The sequence below is a fragment of the Eubalaena glacialis genome, chromosome 1 (assembly GCF_028564815.1).
Source record: "Eubalaena glacialis isolate mEubGla1 chromosome 1, mEubGla1.1.hap2.+ XY, whole genome shotgun sequence".
In the NCBI taxonomy this organism is placed as follows: domain Eukaryota; kingdom Metazoa; phylum Chordata; class Mammalia; order Artiodactyla; family Balaenidae; genus Eubalaena; species Eubalaena glacialis.
The window spans coordinates 9018234-9039207 of NC_083716.1; the positions used below are offsets into that span (position 1 = coordinate 9018234).

Consider the following 20974-nt stretch of genomic DNA (forward strand, 5'->3'; position numbering starts at 1 on the left):
GAGGAATACTGTGGGGAAACTGAGAAGCTCACTCACCTGTGCTCTTTATCATCATCTCCTCATCTGTAAATGTTTGCAGAGGGGCATAGGGTAGGCCCTTATTTGTTGTTTTGAGTCCAGCTTCTGACTGGGAAGATTTTAGGACATGAGGAGGATTTTTCCAGGAAGACAGGCAAATTGGGAAGTTTCTTCTTAGCTGTAGGAACAGTCCCCATTGAATAAGAAACACACACACAAAAGGGAAGAAAAGTACTGGAACATCAGTTTCTTTGGGAATAACTTTATAACCCATTCTTATAACTTCTTTCAGCAAAATAAGGGATATTGGGACTTCCCTGGTGGCGCAGTGGTTAAGAATCCGCCTGCAATGCAGGGGACATGGGTTCGAGCCCTGGTCTGGGAAGATCCCACAGGGCGTGGAGCGACTGAGCCCGTGCGCCACAACTACTGAGCCTGTGCGCCACAACTACTGAGCCTGTGCTCTTCCCGTGAGCCACAACTACTGAAGACCGCACGCCCTAGAGCTCATGCTCTGCAACAAGAGAAGCCACCGCAATGAGAAGCCCGCACACTGCAGCAAGGACCCAACGCAGCCAAATATAAATAAATAAAATAAATTTATAAAAAATCATAATAATAAGGGAGATTAACCTGGCACATTAAGATTCACCATCTTGTAACCAAAATCGCAAATTGGTTTGTTAACATATATCTCCTTTATCCGGCCGGCAATGAGCTGTTCTGAATAAACACATTTCCCAGATAATTAACTTCTACCTTCAAGGAAACAGAACTTTCGAGGTGGAACTCATTCTTAAAATGTCACATTTCTCTAACTTCTTGGATAAGGAAACCGGACTTCTAAGAGTACTGACTGGCCACTGTGAAGAGAATTCTCTCGTGGGGCAGGAATGAGTGAGGGCACAGGAGCAACTGAGGGAGCAGAGCGCCCCAGCCCACGCTGCCTGGCTGCAAGCAGCTGTGCTTGTTTGGTTTCCATGGCCAGTTTTGTTTTTTCAGCTTCTCATTAGTAAGAGAGCATACGGGTTAAGAAGAAAATGGGCTCTGGAGCCTGAAAGAACTAGTTTCAGTCTGATATTTACTAACTATGTGATCTTGGGCAAGTGGTTTTTAAACTCTCAGTTAAAATCTCTCAGTCTTAGTTTCCTTCCCTGTAAAACGTGGATAATAACCTTTTGGAAAGTTTTGTAAGGATTAATGAAGCAATCCACAACAAGGGTTTAGTGTGGTACCCACCGTACAGTAAGAGCTCAGCAAACGGTAATGACTAATTCTATTCTGATCCCTAAGAATATCGTAGTGCTGGTCATAACAGGAGGAGTCATGGTTGTAACTTAGTTAAACTGCAAGGCTAGCTCTTCCTGCCATTAGTGTGTCCCCCTGTTGCAGGGCCCCAAATCCTTCAAGTCAGCAAAGGATTTGCTACAATTTTGTTGAAAAAAGAGACCATCCAATTTCGAATGCTTGTTATACCTTCCCAATATTATTCTGTAGAATTCTAGTACAGGGGAAACAAGTGAGGAATTAGTCTTTCCCTGAACATAAAACAAAACAAAAACATGCCAAGTGAAAGAAACCAGCCACAAAAGATCATATATTATATGAGTCTATTTATAAGAAATTTCCAGAACAGGCAAATCCATAGAGACACAAAGTAGAGTGGTGGTTGCCTGGGGCTCAGGGTAAGAATGACGAGGGACTGCAAAAGGGCACAATGATCTTTTTGGGGTGATGGAAATGTTCCAAAACTGGATTGTGGTGATGGTTGCACAGCTCTGTATATTTACTGAAAACCATGGTATTATACTCTTAAAAATAGTGAATTATATTGCTCTGTAAATTATATATCAATAAAGCTGTTTAAAAAACTAGTGTTTTCCTTTTATTCACCAAAAAACCCCCAGAATACACTGAGCATCTGTCAAATGCCTAAGAGCACATGTAGGGACGAAGTTCACCAGCTTCTGAGAAGCTTAGGATCTAGTTAGGACAAGACACAGTTCATGGAACAGGCAAGAAACAAAGCCAAGCTTTGCAGATTAAAAAGCAAATGTAGTAATATGCTGCAATATATTTTCTCAATAGTTTTGAGTGTACACTGAAAAGCTTATTGATAAAAAGAGAAAAAAAGAAGCAAGAGTCACCATATTTGAAACCATTGTTAATCTCTCCTACATATAGGTCAATCTTTGCAGGTCTGTGTCTTAGATATATCCTGCTTTGGATTCACCTGGGAAAAAGGAACACTGGCCAGTCAGAAAAAAAAAGTGTCTGTCTCAATTTTTCTAGCTAATTTTGTTTTGAGAATAAGGAGACAGATAATTCAGGGCAAAGTTGCATGGAACATTTTTTTCTCATTAAAAGACAGAGCTGGGACACGAAAACTTTGGACTAGTTAAAAGGAAGGGGGGGGGGACTTCCCTGGAGATGCAGTGGATGAGACTCCGAGCTCTAAATGCCAGGGGCCTGGGTTCGATCCCTGATCAGGGAACTAGATCCCACATGCCTGCCACAACTAAGGAGCCCACCTGCCGCAACTAAGACCCTGTGCAACCAAAATAAATAAATAAATATTAAAAAAAAAAAGGAAGGGGGAGACATGAGATACTGTCCTCTTCCTGATGAAACAGATGACATGAATGAAAAAGCAGGGTAAGGAGAAGCGAGGTAAGAAATGCAAGTGTGAAGGGGCCTAGGCGAGGGGGCGTGCAGGGGAGTGGTGCCAAGTAGCAGAAGGAGAGAGTGATCAGTAGCAGCAAGCACAAAGAGAGAAGAAGAATGCGAGAACGGATGCAACTAAGTGTGGGTGCGATTTTGCTCAATGGCTGGATGGGGCCCTCAATACGTATCCAAATGAATGAAAGAATGGGCCAGGCCATCTTCTCCACAAAATGCTCATGAAACTTGCCTATTACATTTCAAAAGCTGCAATACATTGCACACATTTCTTATTTCTAGGGGAGATTTACTTCACTAAACTCACTACAGAATTCGTTGTGTCTCTTTGTCAATATATCCCCTTTCTACCGAAGTTTATCTTTAGCAGAATGCCCAGCACTGAGAAACGAGCCAGGGGGTCTCACTACACCCATTTTTCCCTGCTGACACAACTGTGACCCCCTTAGTCTCAATATTGCTACTGACAAAGTAGATGACTGTTCAACACATAGCAATTACTTTAGACATAAGATAAGAGAAGCAAATGTACTTTAAAAAGTGGTATACAAGTGTAGGGGGAGATTATTGAAGATACTTATCATAAAATACAGTGGCTATATATGCTAAGTGAATGGAATCCATTTTTAACCGAAGCGTTGAAAGAGAACACCTATCCTTTTTGGCAGAAAAAAAATTTCCTTTTAACATGACAGTTTAAAGGAGATGTTTCCTTGCCTTGCCTTTAAGCGCTCAGCCCGAGGTTTCCACGATGATTTTCAACTGTCCCCTGCCCTTCAGTGTTGACCTCAGCCTCTGCAGATTTGGTGCCCACTCCATCAAAATGATTTTCCACAGTTATAAGCCATTGTACCACATCATCACATTTTTTTGTAGAGAGCAGCAATTGCTACTTGAATGGAATAATGGTTATTCATGCCTTGCCAAATACTTTTCGAAGCTTGAGTCTGATCTGTTTCCTACTCAACTGCCTAGAGTTCTGTTGCACTTAGAAGTCCTGATGATCAAATCTGGGGTCTGCAGACTCCTAAAGGCAGGACAACAAAGTCCACGAACTTGGATGGGGGAAAAACTATATTTTATTTCACGAACCTCTAACTGAAATGTAGCATTCCCTTTGATTATGAATGTCGGCAAAAAGTCACAGTAGTACTGAGTTATCTGTGACTGTCACCAAAAGAAATTACAGATATTTTTATATCAAATAACAGTTGAAATATTGTTGGTGCTCATCACTACTTCAAAATTATAGTAGTTATTCAAACTGCTGTCAGGTCTTATTTAAGAAGCACATAGTCCTATATCGCAATGTAAAATATTTTTATCACTTTTATTGTAACTGATTTCCTTTGTGATCCTATATATTTAACTTTATGCATTTTAAAACATTTTGAGAAAAGGTCTATAAACTCGACTACACTGCTGTCTACTTTCCAGATGGCACAAAAAAAGGTTAAGAACACCTGACTGCTGAGCGTCCTGGTGAAACTTTTGCTAAACTCATTGAGTGAATCACAATCCTTCTCCATTACGTTCCAGCTGACAAAGTACTGTTCGAAACATCCTTAAAGTGCTTCAAGTCAAGAAGCTTTCACATGTCTGAGTGGTAAAAAGAAGACACAGGAGAGGTGCTGCGATCAACTGCGAAGACCCACCTCGGCTTTTCCAAAGGACAAGTTCTGATATAACAAGAGGGCTTAACCTTAAACCCCGATAGTCATTGGTTCCCACCACATGTGTCCTCCTGGCTCTCCTCACTGCATGTGTGCATGAATGTGTATTCTTTTTTTCATATTTTGATTCCATTCTAGTACCAGAGTTCACAGGGTTCATTCTAGCCAGATTTTCTTATGGTAACTTCTGACAGTGAGAAACCTGGCTATGACTCATGATCTAGGATGAATTTGCTTATTCAAACCTAGTCCACACATAAAATCGTCTCAGAACTGCTACACACCACTGTGAGAATCAAATTAATCAGAGTGCTTGTGTCCAGTTCTGCCTTTAGCCTCATGGTTCCCAGTCAAAACACTGTTCCTGAAAGTTCTTTCTTCCCCACCCCTGTATCTCAGTGTGGTTGTGTGATTCACTTGTAATGATTCTGGGACCAATTCCAACATTCGAGAAGCTTCCCCACACCAACAAGCGGTTTTCCAGGGCCAGCTGAGTGTCCTACTATTCAACTCAATTCTGACGCTATCTACCTGTGAAAGCAGCTCTTTTGCCCCATTCCTGTCCCCCTCTAACCTTCAAAAACCTAAATACAGGAATGAGAGCACTAGGCAATTTAACCAAACTCCTGGCTTATGCTCTCCTGAACGCACACCATGCCTTGCCTAACCTGTTGATTCTTTTCCTAGAAAGAATAACTAGCTCTCTACCCCCAACATCCCCCATAGCAATTGTGCAGGCAGATCACTGGGCAAGATAACATGTGAAGAGAACCAGACAGCCTGCATACAATGGAGAACGATGCAGAATCCAACCTCCTGCCTCAATGATTCACTGAGATTCTTCCCCCTTTTTTCCCTTTAAAAACTGTCATGGCTGAGCAGAATCTTCAGAGCTGGTCTCGAGATATGAGCCCACCTTTTCCCCAGATTTCCAGCTTTTCTGATTAAAGCATCTTTCCTTTCTTCTGACACTTGCCTCTCAATTATTGGCTTTTAAGTGGCGGGCAGCCGAACCCGAGTTCAGTAACAGATTTTAGCACCCAACGTGGGGCTGCGCTCTTGGGGCGTCTAGTTGCTTGCTTCTGGCAATCCTGAGTTGGAGCTGCCAGCTGCAGTGACTTGCAGGGTTGACCTCCGTGAACCTGCTGCTCCTGGCTAGCCAGCCCTGAGAGGGGATTCTCAAGTAAGTTCCAGCAGCTGCTGGAAGGAACTATTTATTCCAGGGATTCTCCCTGCCTCCCCCCCGCCCCCCACCTGCTTGGCCAGCTGCCAATTTTCACTTTCGGTCAGTGGAAATGGAAATGTGCACCTGGATGAGTTTATAAGCTCCAGGAGCAGTAAGTAAAGACTGGACTTGGTTTTCTCTGCCTGTTAAGAGAATAAAGTTTTCTTGGATAGCTGCTTTTGATAACAGATTGTGTGAGTTTCTTTGCCTTTAAGTGATCTGTATTTGCTTTTGAAATCTTTTGTCACTTTGGTTACCTAGAGTTTTGAAACTTTTTGATATCTTTCACAAACTTCTCAAATATCTACTTAAAGTTCCTTTGCCCTCCAGCTAACTTTGGGACGTTTCAGAGGGGCCTTGAGGCATTTCAGAGAGAACTATTTAATAGTATCATTTGGTATGCTAAATTACATGGAGAGCATTATCACATGAGTGATAAAACTATTTAGAATATACTGTATGGATAAATGCTATTAATACAGACATTCTAAAAATTATATAAAATTTCTGAAATTTGGATATGTCCTGGTATAGTACTATAATTCTAGTTGTTATCTTAAAATGTCGTATGTCACAGCAACTTGGTTAAGCTTGTCAAAAACATTGTAATCAGATCTTTAACCTTGCCTTTTTAAGTCCCTTATCATTCAAAGACACTTAAACTGATGCTTTGCAAAACTGCTTCATCTTCAAGAAGATTCATAGAAAGCACTTTTTGACAAGTACAGGTTTTTGATAACTTTTAAATCATACTGCTGAACTGGGTAAGATATTCAAAAAGTCTAATGGAAACTCTGATTTCATAAAACTGTTAGCAAAAAAGGATTAGTTACATAAACTTGAGTAAACTGAATATGGTTATAATTTTTTGGTTTTGTCTGAAATACTACTGGCTTTTAATCTGTATTTTTCCAGATATAAGGAAACCTTGCCCTTAAGCTCATTATGACTTACAGCAATTTGGTAAATTATACATTTGTAAGCAGAATTGAAACACACACTTTTTCTTTCTGTCTGATCCCTCCAGAGACTGGAAACTCTTAGGTTCCCAGCAGCTTTATCAGGGAAATTAGGAAGGCCACCTCCTCACAGGTGCAAAAATCTCAAGGTATTTTGGGAACCTCAGAAAGCGAGGAATTCACTGCAATCTGTAAGGCAAACTCTATGCCCCTGAGTTGGGTGACACCTGGAGACCACAGTGTCAGATCAGACAGGTTGGTTAAGGGCTCAGCCCCACGACGGCCCACACTCCACATCCCCACACACCAACTGCAAGCCCAGGTTGTCACCTGGGCTTCAGATCCACTAGCTATACATGGGAAGTCCCCAGTCCCCCTCCTTGGGTTCATTTGATTTGCTAAAGCAGCTCTGGAGAACTTAGAAGAGCATTTTACTTATGGGATTACTGGTTTATTATAAAAGGATACTACTCAGGAACAGCCAGGTTGTAAGCAGGTAGAGTAGGGGGTCCCCAGAGAGAGAACCAGGCATGGCTTTCTTGACATGAGAAGCCACTTTCGGCCTAAGCCATTTTGTGATCTAAGCTTGCCCACAATGCTTGCACTAAAACATGTCTCAGTAACTAATGATCTTAAGGAAAGTGAGTGAATGCAGGAAAAAAGGAAAAGAAGTCAAGAATCCATAGATCACTGATAAAATAGTCCCAAGGTCCTCTTCAAGGGATATACATTACAAACTGACACATATCTTTTGAGTTCTGCAGGAACTAAGGGCCCCATCCAAGAAGAGGATGATGTTGACCTTTTCTGACCCTTCAGTCAACTAAAGCTTGGACTCTATCAACCTTTGCCCCAATTCTATGCTAATTCTCCTCTGCTCAAGCCCCCTCATGAATATGCAGGTACCCCTAGCGTAAAACTTCCCCAATTTTGCTGTTGGGAAAGATCTCCTTACTTAGCAGCAAATAATAAATCCTTCCTTCTCCTGATCTTTGGCTTGGTTGTGAGAAGTGTAATATTTCCTGCCATATCAGTAAACAAAGGATGTCAGTCATCAGCGCTTGCAGCCCTCCAAAGTGAGCTGGTGAGCCCTGAGGGAACTCAGGAAAAAAGAATACCTGCCACCTAGCAGCCATCAGACTGCAGCCACTCCCTACGGTGAGCCCTGAGGAGACTCAGGATGTGAAAATACAGGATACTGGTCCCAGCTAGCTGAGGTGCATATCAAAGGAATGATTTCAGTGAGCCCAGACTCTTGCATCTTCCCATACAGTCCACAATTGTGTCTTCTGGCTCGACACCCACCAAGAGGTGAACACAGTTTTTCGGGTAACAGGATAAAGAGATGTATAGGGCAAGATATGGGGACAGGTATCAGAGCTTCCATGCTCTTTCCAAGAGAACCAAACTCACAGCACCTCAGTGTACTCACCAACTGGGAAACTCAGAACCCTGTCCTTTTGGATTTCTATGGGGGTTTCACGTGACCCCTGATTCAACCTCTAGCCCCTCTTCCCTCCCAAGAGGTTGAGTGGGACTGAAAGTTCCACCTCTCCAAGCCTGTGGTTCATTCCCCTGGCAACCAGCCCCCATTCTTGGGTGTTTCCCAAGTCGCCTCATTAACATAAACTCAGGAGTGGTTGAAAGGAGCTTGTTTTGAATAACAAGACACCCATTTAACCTTTATGGCTCTGAAGTGATTTCAGGAACTGAGGACAAGAGACCAAATATTATAACAAAAGATGCTCCCATTGTTCTTGTTACCTAAGAAATCCCAAAGTTCTGGGAGCTGTGAGCCAGGAACCGTGGAGAAAGACCAAAACATACATTTATTGTTACAGAGAAAAACCACAGGTCCAAAATGGCATCACTTGTGCTAAAGTGCATGATATCAAACCTAGATTTAATATGTGACCTAACTGCAGTTTTGACCTTCCCCGGAAGTATAATCTTAATCAACCAATCTGGAATTTTCTGGTCAGTACCAATGACACTGTCTGTCACTTGGGCCCTCTCCATCCCCCTCACCAAGAGGAAGCAGCAGCAATGTACGTGATAAAAGAAAAAAAACACCTGGGTGCACGCCTTCTCCCAGATGTCCTGACCCCAAATAGCCCTTTCTTTTCTTTTGCCCAACCCTCCTGTTTATATAAAATCCTTCCATTTTGAACAGCTCTTAAGAATGACTTTCTATTTACTAGATGGGATGCCACCCAATTCATAACCATTGAATAAAGCCAGTTAGACCTTCAAATTTACTTGGTTGAATTTTGTTTTTTAACATTATTATAAATCACAACATCAGAACTTGTAATACAGTTAGATTCATTTCCCACAGCCTTAATTCCATCTTCCCTCTACACGCTGGTTCGATTTTATTTTTATATATAAAATAACATTCACCTTTGTGGTGTATGGTTTCATGGGTTTTGACAAATTCAGAGTTGTGTATCCAAACACAATTCCTCACAGAATAGTTCCAGCACTCCCCAAATTCCCTCATGTTGCCCACTTTGTAATCAACTCCTTCCCCTATTTCACTGGAAGTACAATCAAAACTCTAACCAAGAATGGGTCCAATGATTACCTTTTCCGAGCCTGCATCCAGAAGACAGACACAGACACACACACACTTACAGCTTTAGTCACCAACCTCAACCTGGTCTCTTTCTCATTCTCTGAAATGATTATCTCACAGCACTCAAGGCTTCACCCCTCACTGGCAGCTTATAACCTCTACTAGAGAAAATAAATGCCAACAAATGGGAACCGCCTCAACTTTTCACCACCAACCCCATACATTGTCCTGCACCTGCACCTATTTTTTCTCTTCCCTCCTAAGAAAGGCCAGTCCCTCTACCTCTTCTCTGGATTCCACCCCTCCAACCTCTACAGGATGCTCAGCCATACTCTCGTCTTCCATGTTTTTTCCATTTCTACCTGCTCTAATTCTGACCATGTGAGCCATCCTTAAGCCTGGCATCTGCCTCCGGTGACCAGCCTCTCCTTCCTTCCTTCACAGCCACACATTGCTGAAGAGTTGCTCTACTAGCTGTCTCTACTTCACTCCTCAGCCCACCCCAACATGGCTCTGCCCCCCACCAATCAACAGAATCTCCTCCCTTCAAGATCAAACATCTCCATGCTTTTCGGAGTTCAATTTATTCACTGCAGCTGACTCAGTTCAGCTGAGCGCCCCCTCCTTTCAGATGCTCCATCTCTCCGACTCCCAGGACACTCAGCTCTCCTCATTCTCTTCCCATTCGTTCCTGCCCCACGTTCCTCAGCCTCCTCTAGCTTCTCCCCTGCCCCCCATTTGACCCTGAAGTGTTGGGGAAGTTTGACGAACACTCTCCTTAACCAAAGGAGTCAAGCTCCTCTTTCTGACTAGGTCCCAACCTTGGGGTGAGTTCAAGTGCCGCTCTATCCAGTTTTAGTAAGAATCCTGCTGGGACAGATTAATGAAAATCCCCTATCCTTGGTATCTCATCACTTTGGTCCACCTTTGGCAAGATCCTGTAGAGCGTGGGTCTAGCAAGAATCCCCCTTATTTCTGCTGTTTTCTCTTTTAATTTTCCACCCACTGACCCCCACCCTGCTTCTTGGCTATAAATATCCACTTGTCCTTGCATTTGGAGTTGAGCTTGATCTCACATCCCTACTGCAAAACCCCAATGCAGTAGTCCCTTCCTGAATAAAGTCTTCTTTACCATCTTTTACAAGGGTCATGAACTAGTTTTTGTTTTTTTTTTAAAACAAGCTGTTGTAGTGGGTGGAAGGGAATGGACGGACCCTTATACTTTATGGGTTAGTGTAAAAACTGATGTAATTACTGTCCTAAGTGATAGTAAAGATAAAGACATACATGCCCTGAGGCCCAGCAATTCCATTTGAATTCATATGCACAATTATAAACATGCAAAGAATGAAATGACATCTGAAATGGTGAAAAATTAAGAATCTAATTATCTATCAACAAAGGAATGCACAAGTTGTGGTATATTGATTTAACAGTATATTTTACAGCAGTTGAAGTGAACTAGGGAGCTACATATATCAACATGGATAAGTCTTGAAAATATATTAAGCACAAAAGGTAATTTGCAAAAGGATTTATTCAGGGAGACAGCATTTATGTACACTTTAAAAACACAGCAAATGTTAGTATATATTCTGATACACACAGATGTAGTCTAAAAACATAAACAGGAAGCATACACATCAGCCTCAGGAGTGTCATTATGTTGTGATTTCCCTTGTGTTAGGATTCCCACTCACCTTGTGTGAACCTCACAGGAGTTGAGGTATGTTCAGTAAGTCAAGGTGGAGTCACGGCAGAAAATGTGGAGTCCCAACGTCTCAGTGTGATAAATTAAGTGTTAAGGAATTTGTCTGGTAAAGCCTGAGGAAAGACATCACTGAAACAGAAGGAGCAACTGCTGGAGACAAGACCCCTTGGGCACCGTGACCATGACACCTACTGGCCGACTCCTTAGAAAGAACACTGAGATGACTTGAAGGCTCTCGGTTGGAGGACCCGACTCCACGCTGCTGGGCTGTTGCAGATGGACGCTGCCTGAAGGCCCTGCTGGAGCAGACGGCGACTTTGCCTCCATGCTTGTCTCCACACCCGTTGCTGGACCAGGACTGCCACTCATGCTGAGACACCTCCTTTCCGGACTTCTCCTGGGAGGGCTTGTTATCCCCTTGTCTAGTTTCCCTACTTTGACTAACCCGTGTTGTGTGCTAATTGTGTGCAATAAACTGAGTGAGATCAGCTACCTTTTGTCTGATCTCCGGTCCTGTGATCCAAAACTGGCCTCACTGCTGGGCCCCGGTTACAAGTTACTTCTGTGGAGAGGGTGGAAGTGCAGGGTTTATGTCAGAATTGTTTTATTTCTTAAAAAAAAAAAAAAAAGACAGCAAAAGCAGGTTGTGTGGAAATGGGTGCCAGTTATATTATTTCCCACACTTACCTGTGTTATTAGAAATATTTAATAATAAAAATTTTGATGTTAAGATGTTTTAAAATGAATAAATACCTGAACCACGTATTCTTTGGGCTTTCAAAGTAGGCTTGTTTTTAAAAATGTTAGATGGAGGTCTTAAATAATATGTTCAGCATCACACTACAGGACAATTTTATGGACTTCTTAAGAATGTAACTGCAAAATATAGTTATACATAATTAAACTAAAGAAACTAGTTTATCCTGGGAACTTTTACCAATGACTCTATTAGTGTCTTTGAAACAAGTCCCCCTGAGATTTAAATGAGGGGTTGCCACTCTTGGCTACATACCCAGATCACCTGGGGGAGCTTAGAGTAAAAGATTTCAGCCCCACCAATTCAGACTCTGATTTAACAGACTCAGGATGAAGCCTGGGCTTCTGCATTTCTAAAATGCTCCCTGAGGTGTGTGAGTGAAAAAAAAAAATGTTGCCTGCCAAATCAGTAAACAAAGGATGTTGCAGCCATCAAGCCATCACATTACAGCCACTCCATTGGTGAGCCCTGAGGAAACTCAGGAGGAGAGAGCACACAGGATACTGGCCCCAGATAGCTGAGGCGCATATCAAAGGAATGATTTCAGTGTGCCCAAAACTCTTGCATCTTTCCATACATAGAAAAGTGATAAATTCATTAACTTGAGATGTCTGGTTTTAATTATCAGCAATCCTTTGATGTTCCTACCACCCGGTCTTTGTTGCAAAAATCCCTATATATCTTGGCTCGTCCCTTACCTCTTTGGAGCAGTCCCTCAGAGTGATGAGAGGCTGTCTCCCCAGCTTGAAGTCCTCAGAATGTCCGCTGAATAAAACAGAATTCTCATCTTTTAGGTTGTGCATTTTTTCAGTTGACATGTGACTCTCATATGTAGCATGAGCTGGAATCTGTGTTTACATGCTTGACTCATGTCAACCCCTTATAACTTTCAAAAGCCAAATTGTTCGCTTGTTGTCCAAGGTAAATGATCCACGACTGCGCCTTCCCTGCTCCCCCTCCACCATGCCCCCAGTTGTCTTACTTAAAACTTTTTGGTTTGAACAGGTAACTATGTTCAAAAAAGCTGTTGTCCTATTTCCCATCCAGCCCACTTTCAACATCCTCCATAGGGGATAGGGGAGATTCTTATGTATCCTTCTGGTATTCTTCATATACAGGCAGAAGCAAGTAGAAATATAGTTGCTTATTTTCCTCCTGGTCCTTCTAAGAGAGCATACTACGTACCATATTCTGGTCCTTTTATTTATTTATTTATTTTCCCATGTAGCAATATATTCTGGAGATGTTTCTAACATGTAACACAATTCCCTTTGTTATTATAAGTAATGCTGTAACAAGGGAGCTCTTTGTTGTGAATGTCAATCTGTATCTTGATTGTGGACTTGGTTACACAAATCTACAGGTGATAAAATACCATAGAACTATATGTACACATTTCTTGGGAAGAAAACTTCTCTACTGCCTTAGGTTCTAATGGTAGAGGTTGGGTGGGGGGGTAGGAAATGACTGACAATAAATGGATTTATAGGAGAAAAGACAATTTCTTTATATCTACAGATGTACTTTCAGGAGGCTTTGTTTAAATTTAGATAATGTTTCTTTCTTGTGGCTGCTGAATGGTCAAATGTTTTAGGTTTAGAGTAATTTTCATACCACTTTGGTGGGCTATCATTTCCTTGGCATTACAATAATATCAATTTCCTGGTTTCAATAACTGTACTACTGAGATACAACCATGGGAGAATCTGAGTGACGGATACGGGGGACCTCTCTCTACTATTTGTATTTATGCAACTTCTTATGAATCTAATTACATACTGCAAAGTAAAAAGTTTCTTAAAAAAATGCTGCAATGAATAACTTTTGACGTACATTATTTCACATCTGTAGCACAAGCTAGAAGAGGGAAATCTCTATCAATGTTAAAAATAAATTCAAAATACTGACAAATTTTCTCTAATTGTCCTTCGTAGCAGTTAAACCATTCTCACGCCCACTAGCAAATATATAATGGTGCCTGTTTCCATAGAATCTTGCCAAAACAGCTTGTAGGCCAATTTTTTGATTTCTGCATCCATCTCATAGGTAAAAAAAATTGTATCACAAAGAGTTCTTATAGCTGTCTTTCATTTACAAGTTTGCACCCTTTTTCATACATTTAAGAACCATTTCTAATTCTGTTTTTGTTTATTCATGTCCTGTGCTCATTTTCCTATTCCGTTTTTCTTTTTTTTTCCTATTGATTTCTAGGAGCTCAATATAAACTAAGGAAATGAGCTCTTTGGTGACAGGTGTGAGCAAAACGCAAAGAACTTCCCTCATCATCCAGTTATACGAGGGTGAAGTCGCACCCCACTGTAGTCTCCCACCAAGAGTGCACCCTAAACGTAATTCAGACTTTTTTTTAAACCTGCAGGCTCAATGAAGCACTCTGTGCTTTCTACAAAAGGGTCCCTAGGTGGATATAATATCTCAGGAAGAATTTCAATGACCCCAGATTCTTCCTGTGCATAAAAAAAAGCACTAAAATCATTAACTTGAGATATTTGTTCCTTGTGATTAGTATTAGTCTTTTATCAAGATGTATGCTTGACTGCATGTCTTTCCCAGCTGAAACCTTCGTATATATGCTGGCTCCTCCCCTACCTTTTTGGAGCAGTTTGTTTTGAGCTACTTACTGAGAGGCTATCTCCCAGGTTTAGTCCTCAGTTAAGTCCCTGAACTCACAACTCTCATGTCGTGCATTTTTCTTTAAGTTGACAGAGGAGTTGCAATTTTTTTTCAACCACTTTGTCATTTGTCTTTTGATTTTGTGTATAGTTTGTTTTGTCATGCAAAAGGTTTTGATGTTTATGTTGTCAAAATTACTAACCTTTCTTTGATTGATGGCCTCCAGCTTTTAATTAGGATGACCTTCCTTACTCTAATAAAGGGATTTACCCATGTTTATTTTTAGAATTTTATGCATTCTATTTTTACATTTAATCTGAGTTTTTCTATAGGCTAAAGATAACAGATGCATGAACAAAATTTTTCTTCTAAGTCCTTTTTGACTTAAGAAGTCCAAAAAGCTCATATGATGATTCCAGGGCTAGATAATTAGAGTGCTCACTCTCGGCAAGCACATTTTGATGGTATTTTTAATGTCCTCTTACAATGAAGCAACTTTACAGATCAAGAAAAGGTAAAATAATATTACGTTATAATTAAATGTGAAATGTTAAAAAAAAAAAAAGACAACAGGCCCCAAATGAAATCACTTGTGCTAAGCCCACATCACCAAACCAGACTTAATACCTAAATTAATTAGTTTCAACTCCTCCCAGGAGTGGACTCTTAGACCAGTCAATCTGGAATTACCTGGTCAGCACTAGTGAGGTCATCTGCTTGACAGACCCTGCCGTCCCCTAAAGGAAGGTGACTTTGCCGCAATCATCTCTCTGCTAGCAACTTCCTAGTCCCAACCCCTCCTGCCTATAAGTCTTTTATTTTGTATAGCTCTTTGGAGCTTCCTTCTGTTTACTAGATGGAATGAACCCAATTCATGAACTGTTGAATAAAGCCAATAAAATCTTTAAAATTTATTCAGCTGAATTTTGTTGTTTTAACAGTAAGATACTCAAAGAAGGATCTTTTAGCTCAAATAACCATTCTCCAAGTTGCTGGAAACTAAAGAATATTTTAAAATTAAATTAACACAGTGAGATATAATTACACACCTATCAGAATGGCTAAAATAAAAAAATTACTGACAATGCCAACTGCCGGCAAGGATAAGGAGAAACTGGATCTCTCATACACTGCTGATAGGAATGTAAAATGGTAGGGGGTCATGTTGGAAAACAGTTTCGTGGTTTCCTATAAAAATGCAGTTATTAGGGCTTCCCTGGTGGCGCAGTGGTTGAGAATCTGCCTGCCAATGCAGGGGACACGGGTTCGAGCCCTGGTCTGGGAAGATTCCACATGCCGCGGAGCAACTGGGCCCGTGAGCCACAACTACTGAGCCTGCGCGTCTGGAGCCTCTGTTCCGCAACGAGAGAGGCCGTGATAGTGAGAGGCCCGCGCACCACGATGAAGAGTGACCCCCGCTGGCTGCAACTAGAGAAAGCCCTCGCACAGAAACGAAGACCCAACACAGCCAATAAATAAATAAATAAATAAATAAATAAATTTATATTAAAAAAAAAAAATGCAGTTATCATATGACCCAGTAATTGTACTCTTGGGTATTATCCTAGAGAAATGAAAGCTTAAGTTCAAATAAAAACCTGCACACAAATGTTCATAGCAGCTTTATTCACAATAGTCAAAAACTGGAAACAATCTGGATGTCTTTCAATAGGTGAATGGTTAAGCAACCATGGCATGTCCCTATCATGGTATGGGGACCCACATGGAACCTTAGATTCCAATAAAGATTATTCCAAGCCGAAGACATCTGAGATTCAACAGATGCAGAAAAAAGTCTTCTTATCTGACTAAAAGGAGCAACGACTGGGAAATGAGGCTACTGTAAATCCCCTCTTGGGGGGTTTTATGGAAAAGACCAGTCATACTTAAACACTGTTATCAACTTTCTTACCTCCTATCTGTTCAAAAATCTGTTTGGTCTTTCCTAAAGAACCCTATTTGTTTTTCCCATAGAATCAATTTCTCCCCCCTCCCATTTCCCTACTAAGTATATAAACCTTTAACTTTATTTAATGAAGCTACTTTTTTTGTTGGCTTCCCTATGCATATCAAGTAAACCTTTTCCTCGGGTTAATCTGTCTTGTCAGTTTAATTTGCAGGCTCCACACACTAAACCCAAGAGAGTAGAAGAAGTTTTCCCCTCCTTTACAATGGAATACTACTTAGCAATAAAAAGGAACCAAGTATGATTCAGGCAACAACTTGTTTGAATGTCATAATAATTATGTTGAATGTAAAAAGCCAATTCCAAAAGGTTACAAATACATGATTCCATTTACCTAATAATCTTGAAATGATACCATTATACAGGTGGGGAATAGATCAGTGGTTATCAAGGGTTAGAAACAGGTGGGGTGGCGGAGTAGGGCTGTTGTGTAGTTATAAAAGGGTGAAACAAGGGCTCCTTGTGCTGACGGAACTGTCCTGTAGTTTGACTGTGGTGGTGCATACATGTGATAAAACTGCACAGAACTAAGTGTATAAATTTATGTGTAAAACTGGAGATACCTGAAAAAGATTGATGGTTTGCATCAATGTCAATTTCCTGGTGGTGATACTGTACTATAGTTTTGTACGATGTTACCTTTGGGGCAAATTGGATAAAGGGTGTGCAGGATCTCTTTGTATTAGTTCTTATAACTGCATGAGATTCTACAATTATCTACTGAAAATAAATAGTTTTAAAGAATTGTATCACTCCTCCCCCACACCCAAAAAAGTAAATTAAATTCCTTTAAAATTAGAGAAACCAAATGTTGTAGCTTTAAAATGATAGGAATTGGTATGGCTTATGAGAATTATATCAATGATTTAGAAGAATTAATGAATACTTGAACATTTTATTTCTTATGCCAAATACTGTGTACTGGTTGTTTAAAAGACATATATTTAGGAGGTATTCCAAAAAGGAAGTAGTAGTAGAAAGAAGGTCCTTCATGCCAAGTTTTTATATAATAAAAACGAGATTAAACACCAATGTGCTTAATTATGCTCATTGCTTGTTACCGCTTTAGGGTAATTAACCTAAGCAAAATGAGAACAGTGATTTTCTGATGTTTTTATGCTCTGTGGATGTAAGGGTTAACACTGCATATAAACAGTTCTGCAATAGGCCAATATTTAATACAGAATTTAGATTTGACAGCTATGGCTTATTGTGTAATCAGTAGATGTCAGAACTACACTGGCACACTTTCTCCTACTGCCTTAGGTGCTGAGGTAGGCAGAGTCATGCCGAGGCAAATTTCCCTTATAGCAAAGAATGAGGAGGAGGAGGAGGTGTGATGAGGATTTGCCTATAAGGGGGAGCAGAATATGCCACCCCTAAATATGCCACTTTGGCACACTGATCATTTTTTTAAATTAATTAATTATTTATTTTTGGCTGCGTTGGGTCTTCGTTGCTGTGAGCAGGCTTTCTCTCTAGTTGCAGCGAGCGGGGGCTACTCTTCATTGCAGTGTGAGGGCTTCTCATTGTGGTGGTTTCTCTTGTTGCAGAGCACGGGCTCTAGGCACGCAGGCTTTGGTAGCTGTGGCGCGTGGGCTCCAGAGCGCAGGCTCAGTAGTTGTGGCGCACGGGCTTAGTTGCTCCGTGGCACGTGGGATCTTCCTGGACCAGGGCTCGAACCCGAGTCCCCTGCATTGGCAGGCGGATTCTTAAACACTGTGCCACCAGGGAAGTCCCCACACTGATCGTTTTGAATTAAAGATACTTAAGAAATAGCAGTGCAAGAAGGATACTGACCTCCTCTGTCCCCCCTGAAAACAGGAAATAATCTCCCCTGTGAAAGGTACTCTCCCTGTACCAGGAGGGTAGAAGGCATCCTCATCACCAGAGACAGGGAATTGAGGGCAGAGAAGGCTGTATAAACAAAGCTTGTTACTTCTTCACTAATTAGCTACCCCAAGCCCAAACCTCTTTTTCTTGTCAATTCTTCACAAATGTACTGTTTCTTTGTCTAAAGAGCATAAAAGCTGCAGGTTTTGGTCACTTCTTTGAGTCTCTATTTTTTATGGGCTCCTTTAAGTACAAAATTTGTTTTTCTCCTGTTAATCTGTCAGGCCAATTTAATTATTAGACCAGCTAAAGAACCTAGAAGGGAAAAGGGGAACAGTTTTCCTCCCCTATACTTATTAATGCTGTTTTATCCTTCAGGGTTTATATGTTCTTTTGTTCAGGAAATTACACAATGCTTATTTCTCTATGCCCTAATAGTTCAGGGACTCCCAGTCTTCTACTAAGCAAAACTTTACTGAATTCTGACTAAACTGGGATGTCCATTTTAAGATCTGACTTAAGTACTGCATACCTGACTTTAGATTTTAAAAGTTGATCCTGGGACTTCCCTGGTGGCGCAGTGGTTGAGAATCCGCCTGCCAATGCAGGGGACATGGGTTCAAGCCCTGGTCCAGGAAGATCCCATATGACGTGGAGCAACTAAGCCTGTGCACCACAACTACTGAGCCTGTGCTCTACAGCCCGCGAGCCACAACTACTGAAGCCCGCGTGCCTAGAGCCCGTGCTCCGCAACAAGAGAAGCCACCGCAAAAAGATCGTGCACCGCAACCAAGAGTAGCCCCCGCTCGCTGCAACTAGAGAAAGCCCGCGTGTAGCAACGAAGACCCAACGCAGCCCACACCCCCCCCCCAAAAAAAAGGTTGATCGTTTCTGTTTTCATATGCCCGAGCCAAAACTTTGGCACCAGAATCTCTCTAATCCCTGCTTCGTTTCTCCCGAAACAGTAGCTTCTGTTCTCAGGTGTTCTCGAAAACTACTAAACAGGTAACCTTTCCCTTCCATTAGTCTCAGGCTCCTCATTCCAGCCACTAGTAGTTCCTAACAATATCACCACCTTCTAGAAGAATAGTAGACTGCCTCAGGAGTGGGCTAAATAAACCAAGACAGGGCACAGTGCCAGGAACCAGCATAAAGGAGACCTGTTTGCCTTCCGTGTGACCTTAGCCAAGTCAGCAAGTTCTCTTTCCCAAACTACCAGTGTACAAAAACGAAACCAGAGACTAACTTCCCTTCATTTCCAAAAGAATCTTAAAAGATGGGATTATTAATGAACTTTTTTAAAATTGTGCAATTAACTTGGGTCCAATACCTTACCAGGTACTGGGAATTTCTTTGACCCACCCTCCTTTTCAGGGAAAGCAGGCTGGTAGCAGAAAGAATAGTTAAGATAGAAGTAAGGACACCTGAGTTCCAGACCAGGTGTGGCGTATTCCAGTGCCCCCAGGTGAATACCAAACTGAGTCAAGGGAGCCCTAGAACCTCAAGCTGTTCTTCACGCCTCAACGGACCAAGTTCACACGCTGCCTCAGTTTTCAATCCGTATCTCCATAAAGTGACCCTGGGTTAGGGGGCTGTACTTTGAACTTCTCAAAAAACACTTGTCTCTGCTTTCCTTGGGTTGTTTCCTTTACATGGCACAAACTCTGCTTGTACTTTTGCTCTTAAGAAAGGACTGAAATATCCCTCTCCTTCTTTTGCTCCAATTCTGAATAAAGCATGTTTGTCACAAAGCCTCCTCTGATATCCTACATTTATTCTCCTTTTGCTTTGCCTTTCTTCAACATTTACCCAGAATGGTCTGTAATGTACTCCAAAGGCTCAGACTTGTACCCTCTTGTGCTTTCATTCCCTCAGATGCCCCATCACTCATCTGTGGCTTTGCCTGTCTCCTACTTCTCTAGCTCTTATTTTTCTGGTGGTCTCCAGATCCTCCTCCTGCCCAGCTTCCAAAACTCTCCAGGGGTACATGTTACTGACACTTTTTAAAGTCTAAAAGAGAATTAATTAATTTTCCTTCTGTTCCCCCTAAACTACGTTTCCTCCAGACATCCCAATCTTTGCCCATCACTTAGCCACTCCATTTAGAAAATGTGGAGTCCATCTAATTCCTCCATCTCAAGGTAATTATCAACTCTTCTCAAGTCTTTCTTTATTAATGTATCTCCCTCACTAACCGTCAGTGGTATCGCCCTAGCTGAGGGCCTCATTACACCACAGGTGAACTTTTGAAATGGGTCTAAGTGGTATCTGTGCTTTTGAGTTCCTCCTGCAAGCTACTGACCATTTAGCTTGTAAAACTCTTTGGCAAACAGCGCCTCAGAATCTCAACCGCTCCTGTTGGAATCTTGAAGATCAATTCGTATAGTCAACAAACTGCGTACAGCAAATAGGTTGAGAGTTTTTTACCAGGTTGTAAGGAGAATGGTCCCTTCTTCCCACCCTTCTGGAGCACACAATAGTACAGGTCTACACCAGCGGTACTAAATCAGGGGCAATTTTGCCTTTGGTTGTCACAACTCCGGGGTGCTAAACATCCTACAATGCACAGGACAGCCTCCCACAACTGAGAATTATTTGGCCTCAAATGTCAATAGTGCCAAAATTGAGAAACCCTGGTCTAGCACTTAGGAAAAAAGGAATCAAGACAAATGGATCCCAAGATAGGGTTAGTATTCGAGGATCCTGAGAGAAAGGAGAGAGAATCTTACAGCTGCCAGATAAGATCTTTATGGTTAGTCTTCCTGGCACCAGAGAGAAAGAAGGATGGTAAACAAATTATAAAGAAACACTGTCATTTCTGTACTGATGAGTAATAACATTATAAATGATTGTGTTTTAGTAAACAAAAGGTCTGTTATGCGTGACTGAGGGCAACCCTGTTTGGGCTACACGCAGTGTTATAAGAACAAGTACGGACCTAACC

The 20974-nt window shown here is 41.5% G+C and overlaps 1 protein-coding gene across 1 annotated transcript in view; it reads right to left on the reverse strand.

The window, feature by feature from the left end:
- Positions 1 to 20974, reverse strand: part of ACADSB (acyl-CoA dehydrogenase short/branched chain) — a 39314-nt gene that overhangs the window by 16166 nt on the left and 2174 nt on the right. The window contains exon 2 of the mRNA XM_061186039.1: positions 37 to 196. Coding sequence (XP_061042022.1) covers positions 37 to 196 — 160 coding nt within the window. The remainder of the gene's footprint in view (positions 1 to 36; positions 197 to 20974) is intronic.